Source organism: Phialemonium atrogriseum, assembly GCF_030411735.1.
Source record: "Phialemonium atrogriseum strain 8032-3 unplaced genomic scaffold QBC33scaffold_1, whole genome shotgun sequence".
Classification (NCBI taxonomy): domain Eukaryota; kingdom Fungi; phylum Ascomycota; class Sordariomycetes; order Cephalothecales; family Cephalothecaceae; genus Phialemonium; species Phialemonium atrogriseum.
Window position 1 is genome coordinate 1,451,562 of NW_026848138.1, and position 14,889 is coordinate 1,466,450.

At 55.1% G+C, this 14,889-nt stretch overlaps 2 protein-coding genes across 2 annotated transcripts; one reads left to right on the forward strand and one right to left on the reverse strand.

Annotated features, from left to right (window-relative positions):
• The first annotated feature begins 4,372 nt into the window (after positions 1-4,372).
• QBC33DRAFT_18255 (uncharacterized protein) lies at positions 4,373-6,214 on the forward strand. The gene is made up of 2 exons (XM_060422460.1): positions 4,373-5,556; positions 5,633-6,214. Exons 1-2 carry the CDS (start codon positions 4,524-4,526, stop codon positions 6,100-6,102), a joined length of 1,503 nt encoding a protein of 500 aa, XP_060288803.1. The 5' UTR covers positions 4,373-4,523; the 3' UTR covers positions 6,103-6,214.
• Positions 6,215-10,759: 4,545 nt separating this feature from the next.
• On the reverse strand, positions 10,760-14,060 carry QBC33DRAFT_18305 (uncharacterized protein). Its single transcript, XM_060422464.1, has 3 exons — positions 12,754-14,060; positions 11,530-12,673; positions 10,760-11,467 (listed from the first exon to the last, which is right to left on the reverse strand). Exons 1-3 carry the CDS (start codon positions 13,950-13,952, stop codon positions 11,075-11,077), a joined length of 2,736 nt encoding a protein of 911 aa, XP_060288804.1. The 5' UTR covers positions 13,953-14,060; the 3' UTR covers positions 10,760-11,074.
• Between the last annotated feature and the right edge of the window lie 829 nt (positions 14,061-14,889).

Sequence of the window (14,889 nt, forward strand, 5' to 3'; positions counted from 1 at the left end):
GGTTCCCAACAGACCGATCGCGAGTTTGATGTCCCCTTTCAGGACGAACATGGATGCTTTTCACCAACCGGACGTTTTGCGACAACCCTTCCATGTATGCCGTCCACACGTTGTCTACCCCATCTCTCGGGCTAACTATGCATGGCTTTGCTCTTGTGCTCTCAGATTGGGAGGAAACGAAAAAAATCGGCAGGGGAATATTAACTTGGCAGATTCAGTTGACCCAAAAGCAATAACAGCAGGATGGAAAACTCGCACGGTGTGACATCGCGCCAGACGCTTGACGAGCTTCTTTTTTAGTGGGGATCCAAAAATAATAAGCTAAATCTGGAGTGTGTCTCGATTCGATGGGAACCGTAATTTGACACAGGAGTTTGAATGGGGTATCATCGCCGGCGCATTCCGCATACAATATTCGCCCGTGCGCCCGATTCTGCCTCTTTTTACCGCCAAGGCGTTCGTTCACAAGAAACGTCCCTCCCCCCCGACCTTGGCAGCAAGTACATGCCAACCTGGAGTCTTGATCCTGCTAATGCTGCTATCTCCTGTCATGGAGATTAATTGGCCGACCCGACTCTCGATCCAGCAATCTATTCGGGCATAAAATCAAGCTTGGGATACCAGCGGGTGAGTGTCGACATGGTGTAAGATGCACGGGCCATGTAGGATCGTACTGTACGTACCCAAGGTTGTTTGGCCAAATGATCTGGGCCCACTAAACCTTGTTTCATGTCCTGGGCCACCATGGCGCCATGGGCGCCACTACGGTCTACCTATGCATGGCCATGGGGTGGCCTTTTCTGTGAGGGGCTGAATTTCCCTGAAAGGAAGCGGTGTCAGCCCCTGGAAAGGAAGGGACAGTCGGCCGCCTTGATGCAGAGACCAGATTTCTCATCACTTGAGCTAGCTACTGCTTGGTGTCAGCTAACTCGGCAGCTGGGTTTTCAAGTTCATTGGGTTCGGTGGTTATTCCTATGCAGGCATTCACGGCGCATTAGACCAATACAGTCCATCGTCCTAGGCTGCATGAGAGCTACTACCGGTAACCCTAACCCTAGTAGATGCCTACTCAACGAAACACCCTAGAACAACCACCTACCTACGGATACCTACCAACTATTAAATCCCTACAGTATGTTATTGCCAGGCTGGTTTGGCAGGCAAGGGAGCCAACAAGCTTTGACACCCACACCACCACCCATGACCCCAGGGGTCCAGGGTATGCAAACGACTCAGACTAGTTGGGTTCAACCACAGAATACAATCTCTGGTTCTTTGCCGCGCCAGGACCACGAACGGGCTAGTCACGGTTCACTACCCCAGTTCAGCTGTCCTGATTCTGACGACGTCAAGACACAGATTAAAGCAGAGCGAAACCAAACTTATTATGCGTTTGACACCCGACAGCTGCTTGTCCACCTGCATAGTGTAATAATCACTATTAGTAATCATTATATGGCAGTGAATGGGGCTTGGGGAGCAAATGCATTTGCGCGGAGATGGTATCCGTTTCTAGCATCCTCGCGGGCCCATAGTGCTGGCGAGCTGCAGGCCGGGTACAGCGATAGCCATCCTGTCGTCCAAGCGCCAGCAGATCTAGATTTGGCTTGGTTTCGCGTCCAGTGTCAAATTGTCAAAATTGTCAAGATCGATTTGAATCCTTGAATGAGGGAAGAATGACGACGGCAAAGATCTCAAGTTCTCGATGGAAAGCTTGTGACGCACTCAAATGCCTCGGAAGCTTCCGTTTCCTGCTTAACCTTGTCGAGATGATCTCAATCGAGTTAAGGTCCTACTGGCGAGCAGGGATGATGGCCGTCCTCAGCCACAGCCACAACTCACATGGCACAAACCCTAACACACCCCACCCATCCTTAACTTGCCTCTCCGGGTTTATGCCAGCCAGTGAGTGCCCATTCCAAATCCAACCACACTGCGAAGTACTTCGTACACAGTCCAAGTTAATAATTGCTCGTGCACTTGTCCCCAAATCATTGCCCTTACCGCTTTAGGATCGCCTATCTGACTTCCATCCTAGCCCCCGATGTCTCTGACAAGAGACCGCGAAAGGCAGAATGCAGAAAGCAGGACAGAAATACCTACCTAATTAGAACGCATGGCGAGGGACTCGGCCCGCCGCTGCGGGAATGCCAATCTAGGCCATTTCCCGAGTTCCTAGGTATTGCTGGCTCCGAGCCTTGTACGGTTGATCGAGGTGACAATTGCAGGTACCTGCCTACCTACGTAACGAGCCGCGGGCTGGAAGCGCGATCGGTTCCATTGTTTCGTTGGTTCCCCCCTGCGCTGCCTGCCGTCAACAAGCCAGGATTCTATTTCTGAACGGTGCTACCATTCAGTCTCCTCATTCCTCACGCCCAACTTGTCCAGCCGCCGAGACACACATAATCCGTTCTCGGCTTGTCTTCATTTGCTTGGGCAGGGACCTTCATCTATTCTTGCTTTGATCCCAGCCCGCACCAGACCCCAGCACACGCACATACACACACACACACACACACACACACCAGCCGCTGATGGAGACACGTCCTGGCTCGCCATTAGACCGGCTCGATCATCGCGAACTGCGTCTCCGCCCACCATTCGCGCCTACATACGCGAACCGCTTATGGAATTTACCGCGTTCACTAATCGACCAACCGTGCTTTCCATGCGGGACAGACCAACTCGGAATGTCACAACGCCTTAGACGCACTGGTGGACGGGAACCTTAAAGCGGGAAATACGATGATGGACAAGGCCAACAGTCTGTCTCCTCTTCCCGGCCGGATCCTACTACCCCCCCGTCCGCCTGTTATTGCCTTTACCTTGGTTCTCTGACCCAAATTGCAGGCGCGTCCTCCTCGTGTCTCGACTGCATTAGGCAGCTCATGCGTCTGGCAAAAGCCTAGTGCTAACCACCGCGTGTCGGGCTCCTCTCGTTCATGTGTGGATGCGGGCGCATTCTGCGATGCGTCTGGACCCGTCAAGACCCATCGCCTTACTTACACCCCCTACAGGCGCCTTGATTCGTTGCTTCAACCCCTGCCTCTTCCTGTCCCGTCTAAGGATCTACCCTGCATCGACGAGAGAGCACACACACGCGCACACACACACACACACACAAGCACTCGCACTCGAACATGCACACACGCCCAGGAAAAAACCCCTCCCCTGTCTGGACCCTGTGCCCGTTCCCCCATCCTCACACGGTCCAAGCCTGTAACTTGCAACAAGAGGAAAGGGGGGGAGAGAAAAAAGAAAAGGGAAAATATATGAAAAGGAAAAAAAAGAAAAACGAATCTGACCTAAAAAAGCTGACCTTGCTCTTCCGCCTCTCGCCAGCGACAAGTGGACAGCCTTGTCATCCCGGTGGTCTGGAAGATCTGTCTGCGCGCTCAAACACCAACCAGCTGGGTCAACTTCAGACAGGCAGGCAGGTGGACGAGCAGGAACCTAGCTGAAGCCATTATCCACTCTTTTCTGCTCTTCTCTTCTCCATGTCTTATTTGCTTCCCCTCGCTCTGCTGCCAAACCACTTTATACTTGTCCTTTGTCACGACTTCTGTTAGTCTCCCGACTGTCGTCTCTCCTCCAGTCAGCCCAAGCTCCACGCCCCCAGATCCAGGTTCAGGCTGGGTTTCCAAGGGCGGTTCTGTGTACCCTCCCGGGCATGATCCCCTAGCATCCTTGTGTCAATCACTTCTCTGATACGCGCTGCCTCCAAATGAAATAACGTCGTTGTTTCCGCTCCGCTGCTTGCCTAAACGAACCGGGACACAAGCAGGGAAATCAATAAAAAAATAAAAAATAAAAACCAATAACAAAAGCAAAAGAGGGAAGAGGGAGGGAGGTAAAAAAAAAAAAAACACCCTGTCATCATATTCCAAATTTACCTTCTCCCGTCCTCACGTCTTTAAGTCACTGCCCACCACTGGTTCTTGGGCCAGACACATCTGGCTGGCTGACCATCACCAGTTCGGACCTATATCTATCTAAGGTACCTCCTACCTTACATAGCTAGGGTGCTCCCCTCGCCTCTCCCGCGCCGCTCCGGGGTCTTTCTCTACTACTTGCCTTGGACATCCTAGGACATCGGCCAACTCCACCATTCCCACCTGGGCAAGCTTCTTGCCTTCCCCCATCCCGCACCAATGGCCAAATGAGGGTGGGCGTTCTCTATTCGACGTTTCATCACCACACGCCCCGCCCGTTTCCCTCATAGCTACTCCCCACTACTACTGGGCTGGCCCGCCACCTCCAGCTTCTCTTTGCAAAAAGGTTGATTTATTTTCACTTTTTCTTACCTTCCCTATTGTTAAGCCTTTTGCTTCTTGTTCTTCTTCAAAGCCTTGGCACTCCTTCAGGCTTCTGTTTTCATATATTGTTCCCCCCCCCCCACATTCCTCCCACCCCCCGGTCTTGTTCCAATAACAGACCTTCCAACCTTCTTCCTTTGTGCCTTCCCTTTAAACCTCCTCACGTCGCGTCTTCCCGTTCTCTTCCCTCCGTCGACTTACACGAGGATGCTCACCATCAACCAGCCAGCACACTTCGGCTACAGACTCGTCCATGATCTACCAACACCGCCGAGCACATCCCGACCCTCCCCCCCCTTGATAGTTCAGGAACCCAGCCAGAAAGCTCTTCCCGCAGTCCCTCGCAGCAGAAGCCCCTCACACCAGCCCATGTCCGCGCCTCACCGCGGCTTGCCACCTCCGGCGATCATGACCCATGCCCAACAGCCGCCCCCAGGTTTGGCACCACCGCAGCAGCCGCCTCCGCCCGGTGCACCGCTGGGACAAGGTCCTCCGCAACCTCATCATCCGCAAGCCCAGGCGCATGGGCAATTCCCCCCGCCCCCTTCGTGGCAGCAGGTCACCGAGGAGTCCATGAGAACTTACCTCATAGCAAAGGCGGAGGAGGAGAAACGGAAACAGGAGGAAGAAAAGACTCGGCAGGAGAGCTATCGTTTCGAGCAGAGGAGGTTGGAGCACGACATGCTCCGGACATCACTGCAGGGCGGCATCCCTCCACCAATGATCCCCGTTGTGTTTGCTGGGATGGGCGGCGGAACTCTTCCCCAGGCGGCCATGGACTGGGCTCAGCAGTATCTATATCCGCAGGGCCAGCAACCCCAGCCACCCGCTCCCGTACCCGCCGGGGCCTTACCACCAGCGCACCACCGACGCGACTCTCAGGCGCAGCCGCCTGGCCACTACCCGGGCCCCGGCGTCCCTTCAACGCCGGGATCGGCCCAGGGACCGTCTAGTGGATATGTGTCTGCATACCCGGGCTCTCCGACACGCCCCAGGGGCCAGAGCATGCCTGGACCAATGGCTCGCCCGCTTGGAGGCCCAAATCCACCGACGCTGAACACCAACGTTCACCCCAGCGCTAGAGGGGCAATCGGGGCACAATCGCACCCCATCATGGGCTCCGTGCAGCAGCAACAAGAACCGCAGCCTTCGCCGACCATATACTTCCACCATTGGCAGCCTCCAGCGACCCAGGCGGGGGGGTCCACAGAAGGGTCTCATCGACCCGCCACACCGTCAGGTTCGTCCAAGACGAGATCACGCTCTTGAGAAATTTTTGGAGGCGGGGGGCTAACGTGACCAATTCACGCCTGCAGTGGAATCACCGCGGAAGCGCAAGGCGACAGGCCCGCAGCTAGCAGCGCCCGCTCCAGGCGCGGCACAGCGTCTGAGATCTCCGCCCACCCAAACCGCGCACTTGTCAACCCCCCCGCGACGACGACGAGGGCATTCGAGACAGAAGAGCGATCTTGAAATCTATCGATCAGCACCACCCCGAGGGGACTCGCCAACACACACGTCCGGGCCTCCCCCAGTTCGCGAGAGCGGCGAGCCGTTTTCATCCTCATCCTCGTCACAGCAACCTGGTCAAGCCCGAAGCGCCGCGCATTCTGTTTCGTCGTTGTTGGCGGACAATCCACCGGCGCCGCAGCCGAGGCATTACCCGCCACCGCCACCGCCGCCGCCACCGGTTTCGAGGAAAATGGCATCTTACGACGACAAGGCTCGAAGAAGTCCACCTCGGCTATCGGAAGACCAGTCGCGTGGTGGAGCGCCTGCCACGTAATAACGCGACAAGATTTAGCTGGAGTTTCATTCGAGGGTGCACGTTTCACCATTCTTTTCTTTTCTTTTTCTCAACGCCCCCCTGGTTTAGCTCGATTTTTGTTTCGCGACGAGCCCCACCTCGGTCTGATTTCCAGTCCTTAGGCGTACACTACTGCGTAAAAGGCAAGGAACAGGGGTGGGTTACTGAGGCATATCCAGCAGGATAATGAGCACAATTTGGCATGACTTACCTCTCTGGCATTTTACGGACTGTGTTGCCTTCAAAACTAGGGCAATTGGCGCGTACACAGCACACATTGGCATCAGCATTGGGATCGCATCTTCCTCGGCCTCTGTGCCAGGTTCCTACCGGTTTTCCGTTCGACCCATATGTATTTACCTGTATTAGTTTTGGATGTGTGTGTATATCTAGATGTTTTCTTCTTTTTTATTCACGGGACACGCTGGCTATGCGCTTACATTGGATGGCAAGGAGCAAAACGATGGATCTTTCTTCTCTCCTTTTTCTTAAACCCTCTGGTATTATTATATCTGGCGCGGTTTAGTAGATTTGGGGCGTGTATATACTTCGATACCCCTTCCGTCGACGAGGCAATGAAGGAAGCCCAATGGCTCTACACTAATTAACAACGCAACAAAACCCAGAGAGCTTGGCTTCCCTGACCCAACAGCGATCTTTATCAATATGATACACTGTTATCCGTACTGGGTGCGACCTTATTTCGCTTGTTATTGGATCTGGGGTGATGAACAGGGCTGACAAGCTGGTTTCAGATGACGTGAGGTCCCCGATGCTACTAGGTACACCGTATTCCTCGCACATTACCGAGGCTGCAGACAGGGGAGGGTGGATTTTTGACGACAAGGTCACAGGACTCACAGGACCGGCAGTAATGAGTAGTCGTTTTTCCTAGCGCCTCTGCCGCTCTGAATCGATCACAGATCTTGTGACAGAATCTGAAAAAGGCAAGGGCGCAACGGCTTCTATTCTTGTTCGGCCAAGATCTACTGTAAGACGGTATCACTCCATGTGGGCCATCGGGTAATTTTCTGATTCGCCAACCGAGACTGAAACCTACGGTATCTAACCCTCCATTGGCTGACAAAGCAGCCTCACCCGCGCCTGTTGGCCAGAAACGGAATGGCGTTGCTTAATATAGGGCTGCGCAGGCGCCGGCCTGCCGCACAGACCTGGCCAAACATTGGCCAGCTCGTCAAAAAATAAACAATTGCCCCCAGCGCCCCTGCTCGCCTGCTCGACAACGCTTTCTTCCAAGCGCCTTGTCGAGACCCATGACACCAGAAGCGATTTGCGGCGGCACAAGCGTCTGAGCGGAACGCCGGATACGATAAAGTGCTGTCCACAGACCAACTGGGTTGGGTATTGGAAACGCATGGACCCTGGAAGGTATAATTAGTTCGCCCCAGAGCCCGACCGACCTACACCCTCGCGTCTTTTTAGCTCTTCTGCCGTACCTGGAACCGAGGAGCCTGTTCGGCTCCGAATTGCGGAAAGATGGACTTCATACGCGTCGCTTGGCCACATACGCGTCGCTTGGCCAAATGCCCCCCCCACCCTCCTGAGAGTTTGGTTCTGGTCAGGGGACGAACCAACGGGTCAACATCCTCGCCGGTGCCTGAGCGTACATGGACTCAGCTCCAGAAGCTGTGCACATGCCGCCAGATCGGCGACCTGGAATTCGTCTCACCAAATATGCTGCGGCGTCGGTCGGGTCCCCTTTCCCTCGTCGCTTCGTCCTGCCTGTGCTTTGCACTTCAATGCCATCGTGCGCGGGACGTCACCCCCATAGCTGATCATAATAGCGAGCCTGTTATCATAGGACGGCGCCAAATACGCCCATTCATCCCTCGCTCCACGGGTTCATTGGCGGCTGAGTGAATGACTAAAGAAATATTAAAAAATAAAATAAAGAGGGCGGATATGAGGCGATCGACACACGGCACCGTGGTCGTGAGAAATGACACCATACACGGTTCCAGAAGGCAGATCTTTAGTACCAGACAATTTGGAAGCACTCTCCCCCTCCGATCAAAATTGACGGCACGGTATTTGCATTCCTCCTGCGCCCCTGGTCTCCGCCTCGGCCTGCTTTCTCATCTCTGGAATTTTCCGAGATTTCTCCAGTGCTTCTGTCAATGCCGGCTTCACAAAAATCAATATAGGGGCTTTTTTAGGAGGTTTCATTTCTCCTTCTCCTTCCTTTTGCTTTGTTTTGTTTATTTGCTTGTCTGTGGAGAGAGACGGGACGAAAGGGAGGTTTCCAAATTTGGATACACTCTCCCCCATGGAGCCTCTCCGGGCATGGATCCGTCCTAACATAACTCTCTTAACCCTAATAAGTCTGGGCGCCTGTCTGTCCCAGTCGCCGAAGTTATGCCCGATTGAATTGTCGCCGACCAAAATCGGGTCGATCCCGCCATGAACCCTCGCGCCAGGAGCCGTTCATCGTGCCGTGCCAAGGTCAGTGCCAGGCTGGGCTGGCCGTGCGGCACTCCAAGCCGACATGATTGGGGTGTGTGCCGTTGGATCCGGGAAAAAACGAAGGATGGAAAGAGGCTTAAGAGGCCGGACAGTGTGTCTCCACTGTCCTCTCAGACACTTGTTTGTGCAAGCACTATGACTTGCAGGAGGACGGCTCGATATTACCCTGCAGCCAAAATGACGAGTGGTCCCTCGCTCGCTACGGCGTTTCCTCAGGCCTACTGGCGAGCGTCTTTCCCCTTGCCGGCCCCTTTCTCCCTTCCCCATGCCCCCCAGGTATTCGCATAGGCTCCCTAGGCGCGTTTTCCGTGATTGCGGGTGCGATGCCGGCGTTTATTTTTATCCCTTGTCCAGCTTTCCCGCACCTCCCATCGTCTTTCAGGCGCGACCGTTTTTGGTCTCGAAATGGGAAGCTCCTCCATCTTGGGACCGGGACCCGTTGTTCTCGCGGGTAAGGGTTGCCCCTGGGAATTTGGGGGTCTCACCCGGCCTCTCTCGCCCGCATGTGCATGCTGGAAAAGTCAGACTCGCTCACCGAGAAGCACGGCAATGGTCTCTCACCTCAGACTGCAATGCTACCTCATGTCCCAGTACGGGCGTACATGAGATGTGTTCTGATGCGACGCTGCGGGGCCGAGTCTGCACTTCAGACCTGGCATTTCGTAACTGTGTCCGCTGAGCACTTACCTTTCGGAGGCCCAACCTCCCCTCGCTGCGCCACGTCCGTACCTCGAGGATCATGCAAGGGGCAGGCGGGTTGGAAATGTCACAGGCTATTCTGTCCCAGATATAGTCAACCTTAATCTGGGTAGGCCATGGTACCTATCTCCCTCCGGGGACCACTACGTCGACCACTACGTCGTTTTGAGCCGCTTATATTCTGTAAGGTTCCGCTTAAGCGCCCGCCGAGCCTGTCTCTGGTTTCCCGGTTTAATCCTGGCTCAAAGGAGTTGGCCTATCGTTAGTTCAAGCCGTGACGTGGCAAGGACCAGGGGAACTCTCGACTTGGCTCTAGAACTTGGCAGTGATTGATCGTAACGGCTTCGACGGAAGGCTACACCCATTGGAAGCGGAGTCTTGTCTTGTTCCACCCCATAGACCTAGCTGTTCGAGGGAATCTTCCGAGAGTATGTTGTTCCTCCTGTCCGAATAGCCTGCCGGGGGGTTCATATATCGGCTTTACATCAAGATGGGAGCTCGAGACTGCAGGCGGCGAACTACCCAAAAAGGAATTCCCTAGCTATTTTCACTTGTATAGTAGATTTATGGGTTGACCATAGCGGTATGTGTTCTCGGCCCTTGATGAGGTTTAGTTGCGGATCGGATGAGATGGTTTTTTGCTCTTACCCCTGAGACATCCAACCACATATCACTTGCAACAAAATATCCACGCTTCGCTGAATCATTTGGGGGAAAAGACAGAATGTACTGTACCTATCTTCTGACAATAATAATAGTAATAATAAAAAGGAAAATAATTACAATCGAAGGGAATTGGGGGTCAAACCAACATCCAGGCCGCGGACAAGGCCGATCTGTCAACCGGCAAGGGGTCGGATTCAATTCATCAAGGGCACCGAGATTCGGCCGTCGTTCGGCTACCGATATCTCTCCTCCCTAACGACTAGATGGATCCCTTGTTCCTCAAGCTCGTCGGGAGAGTCATATCTATGTGGATAGGCATACGGAGTGATGATACCAGCAAAGTAATAGTAGAGGGGATTGATATCTGCAGCAGGCCCTGTCAAAAGGGCGACACTTTCCATGTCCCCTGTATTTCCTTCCGGTCTTATACCAAGTTCTCACAATTGGGCGTCACAGACGAGTTATCTCGCTGAGGCAGGTTTTCTATAAGTTCACCGAGAGTCTTGATACTACGTGCCCAATCCCCTTGCACATGGGAGGCTATGGCGCCTTGGAGCGCACTTCGTGCTTCGTACTTGACGACCCCGTATAGGAAGGATGGTGATGCCAATGGCTTCATGGATCACAGATATGAGAGAGCAATAGCGATCGATTGATTCTCGTCCTTAGGCGTATCGCTTTCCGTTCGTTGCCCCGGAGCAGTTCACCGGAGGACACCAATTTGTATAGTCTGTAATCACTCACACCCTCCCATTCCCCCACCAAGACGTCTCCCCATCCCGAGAAAAGTGCAGGGTATCATAGGGATCGCACAGTACAATTTCATTCGACTCGAGTCACAATACCCGAAAGAAAGCTCTGTTCGGCTGTCGCCGCCGCACCCAGGAAGCAAATCCAACAAAGGAAACTTTTCGTCCGTCCGAGACCGATGAAGCCATCGAAACGGGAAAGGAAAACCAGGGTATTGAGACCAGGAACGCCTTGCCCGTCACCGATGACAAAGGGGAAGTTACAAAGGAGAGAGAGAGAGATCGCAGGCCGCCGATTCAGGTCGAGGCTGGATGACGAAGTTGGAGCAGGCGGCTCGCGCGCGCGCCTTTGGCTAGGATTTCTTCTTGCCCTGGTGCCGCTTCCACTCCGCGCGGGTCACCTTCATCAACATCTCCTCGTCCTTGATCGGGATCCACGACGTCAGGGCCTTCATGGCGTTCTCGAAGTCCGAGTCCAGCAGGACCTCCCGCAGCGCGTCTATCAGGGCGGCGCTCGTCGCGTGGAGTATGTCGAGGGAGGCGGAGGGGTCTTCCTCTCTGCCTTCTTTGCCCTCCTTGCCCTTCCCGAGGTCCGACGTACCGGCACTTGGCGGTTCCAGGCTAGCCTCGCCGAGGAGCATGAAGATATCCCAGACCCGTAGTTGAGCCCCGAAAGGTATTGAGAGGTTGAAGAGCGTAAGGTACCAGCGGGTGCCGTATGCCGTCGGGTCGATGCATAGCTCGGCCTAAGGCAGAGAGGGTTAGTGACGTGAAGACATCGCAAAGGCTACCTAGACTGTGAACTTACCAGCTTACGAGCGGTGGCCCTTCCACCCAGCCAGCGCTGTTCGAAGTCTTTCAAGGCATCCATCAGGCTATCGAAACCATGCTGGTAAAGTCGCTCGAGGCCGCGATATCGCCACATGCGCACCATCATGATGAAACATTTCTCTTCATCGTAGTAGCAAAGCAACGTGGCCGCCAGTGACGCCATACCCTGTACATAGCCAGTCTCTGGGAAGTAAAGTGCAATGGCGTGCAGCACCCTGAATAACAATCGCTGGCCACCCCGATACCTCCTCCTGAACAACAAGTGTCTGTTTACCGTCCGCGGGACGTCGAGGTCGATCTGCACGTCGTCGGGCGAGCTCGTGTCCTGGAGGCGGTGGAACTCGGCAACGAGGTGCTCGTCCGTCTCCTTACTTCTCCTGTTCTTGGCGCTAGTGGCCAAGAAGGAATACCAGGCCGCAGACCGCCATCGGTCGGGGATGCCCTTCCAGGTCCGGTCAACCAGTTTCTGGCTCTTGGTGTCGAACTCGAACTCCATGCCCTCGCCGTCCTTGCCGTTCTTGATCACCTTCGCCATCTTCCTCCACTTCTCGGCCCGCTCCGACTCTTTCCGCTTCGAGGCCTCGGCGAGCTTGCCGGCATGTTCGTCCTCGACGATGTCGGATAGACCGGGCGCGAGGCTGAGCATCTCGCCGGCCTCGTCCATCCACCTCCTCTCCTTGTTGTGCGGCAGTCGATTCGTGGCCTGACGTATCGTCAATCGGGCCGACCGCCTCGAGGCGGTCGAGAACTCGGATGTTTGCGTGTTTAACGAGCGTGCCGAGACATTGCGGCCGGATTCGTGCGCCGGCGCGAAGCCCGCGGCCGAATTCGACGTTCCGGGTCTCTTAGATAGGACGTTCCTCTTCCTCGCGGGCCCCGACTGTTCTTCAGAAGGCTTCGACAGTGCGGCCTCCGCCCTCGATCCTGACCCCTTGGGACAGATAAAACCGTAGCGATCGACATCCGCGCCGTCGACATCCTCCCAGTCCTCCAGGCCGCCGGCCAGCTCAAACTCCCTCCGCGCCGCGCTATCTCGTCGCAGCGACGAATTGGCCGCACGTGGCGTACCGAGAAGTGGAGTATGCGTGGTAGGGGCTTCTTGGGCTGGTTGGTGAGAAGCGCTGTGTTACGGGGTTCAGGCATGGTCAGCATTGGATTAGAAAGGGGGAACGAGATGTCAGAGAGCCAAGGAAATCCATACGCGACATTCTCTCCCTCGTCTGCTGGGGCATCCTCTGCGGGCGCGAGACGGCCAGCAAGAGCTGGAGCTCGGCCCCCCTCTCTCCAATCGAGGCATTCGCCGGAATCATAGAGCGATCTCACCTTTTGTGAATCCCTCTCTACATCTACCGGCAGCAGCCTGATGTTCGGTATCGGCCTCGGCCTCGACGATCCTTCCTGGGAGTTTGTCGCGTCGCCATGGTGGTGGTGGTTGTTGGTGTTATCCAGGGATGATGATGATGTCCTTTCATTGAACTTGTCCATCAAGGATTGGGCTAATCCGACGGATGGGCGCTTCCCGCCGAACATAATACTGCCCCGTTTCGAGAAGGACAGCTGGTTAAGCTCCTCGTCCAAGAGGCTGTCGGTGGGGATCGGGGTGGTGATGGGGCTGAACGTGGTCTCCATTTGTAGGGGCGAAAGGAGTTGCAAGCCTTCCGAAGGTCTTGGCGGTCGTTGGGGCGGCTCCTGAATGGGCGAGGTGGGCGAGGTGGGAGACCTGGGAGATTTAGGCGACACGGGGTTAGACTTTAGCGAGCCCCACGCGGACACCAGCGATGCAACCTTGTCATCCCCGCCCCGCTTCTTCAACCGTTTTGTGGAATTTGAGCTCCGCATTCCAAATGCCTTTGCTAACCTCTTTGAAGCAGAGTTTGTGCGTGTCGGCAGAACCAGCTCCGCTTCCTGAGCACACTCTGCAATGAGCGGCGATGTAGGAGGGAGATGGGATTGATCCTTCTGCCGCACTGTAAACTTGTCGTCGCCGACGTCCAGAGAGGTCGTGCCGCGAAGCTCGTCGACAACCTTCTCGCCGAAGTAGTCGTCGTCACAATCCACGCGGATCGTCACGGACGATGAGGTAGGTGCCAGGCCAGAATCCCGCTTCCACGTATCGGACCGCTCTACCGGCGTATGCTGGGTGCGAAACATGGGGTGCTGCTCTTGGGGTGGAGCTGCCGAAGGAGGAGGGATGATGATGGGAGAGGTTGCGGTGGTGACGGATGATCGAGGGCGTATCCCCCGTAGAGGGTTCCTCGGAGGAGGGAATGGAATCGGAGGTTCCGCCTGCTTGGTCTGCTCATATCGAAAAGCAACCAGGTTGGTGTCGTCTCTGAACGGGGCCATTCGACCGGCCGGCCTCGTTTTGTGGTTGACGCTGGCGAACTTGCGGGGAGCCATGGCCGCAAAGTTGCTGTCAAAGAATGATACTGCGAATCGGCGGCGACGGCAGTGGTCAGGGATTCAGCCAACGGCGCCAACTGTTGCTTGGTGTTCGACACCCACGACCAGGCGACCGGACGACAGAGGACTAGTGACAGGGGAGCCTTGACTGGGTGAGATACCCAGGCGAGCGAGTGTCTGCAGTGGTGAGAGCCCCCACCGAGTTGAGGTTCGTCTAAGTGGTGAGGTGCTTTGAAAATGTCCGACTGAGGGGGCTACCTCGAATTGATAACCGGGCACAGCTAGAGCTTCGAAGGACAGTTTTCCAGGAAAAGAGAACAAGAGCGGGAGGCCGGACAAAAGGGGCCAGTTTATTCTTTCTGTCTGGAAGCATTCCTCCGTGCTTCCTTTTCCCCTTCTCCACGTGTATCCTCCCCTCAACTGATGTGTCAATCCCACCGCTTTCCATCTGTTCCGCTTCTTGCCTGAATTGGACACCCCACTGTCACACTACGGCACGCTGGAGGGGCAACCGTGCCATACTCACACTGGACTATATAGACTCACCCTACATTGGTCAACGTGTATATTAATTCTCCCCCGCCTGACCTTTGCCACATGGGAATCCCGTGTCTAGAGTCTAGACCATGTCAACCAACCTTCAAGTCAGTGTCAAAACTATCCTGGCCTCTCTCTACGACTCATATACAGGCACCTGAAATAACCTACCTAGTGATGGCTTTGCGCCTTGCTTTGGGTCTGGTAGGACATCCCAGCGAGAGCACGTGACTACCATGACGTGAGGCTATTCCGTACCTGGGAACCAGCGGGGGCTGCCTTGGCCCTGGTTTCCATCCCTGCATCGTAGGGGCGGGAGAGGATTTACTCTATGTTGTGGCAAGTCAACTTTCACACCACGCCGTGATAAACAAGCACAACTGCCGGCGGTTGTCTT

Excerpts from the sequence above, each read along its gene's own strand:
- QBC33DRAFT_18255 (XM_060422460.1), top strand. The coding sequence starts at position 4,524 with ATGCTCACCATCAACCAGCCAGCACACTTCGGCTACAGACTCGTCCAT. Across the intron at positions 5,557-5,632 it reads TCGACCCGCCACACCGTCAG|TGGAATCACCGCGGAAGCGC; the intron begins GTTCGTCCAAGA and ends TCACGCCTGCAG.
- QBC33DRAFT_18305 (XM_060422464.1), bottom strand. The coding sequence starts at position 13,952 with ATGGCTCCCCGCAAGTTCGCCAGCGTCAACCACAAAACGAGGCCGGCC. Across the intron at positions 12,674-12,753 it reads GACGAGGGAGAGAATGTCGC|CGCTTCTCACCAACCAGCCC; the intron begins GTATGGATTTCC and ends CCCGTAACACAG. Across the intron at positions 11,468-11,529 it reads GGGCCACCGCTCGTAAGCTG|GCCGAGCTATGCATCGACCC; the intron begins GTAAGTTCACAG and ends TCTCTGCCTTAG.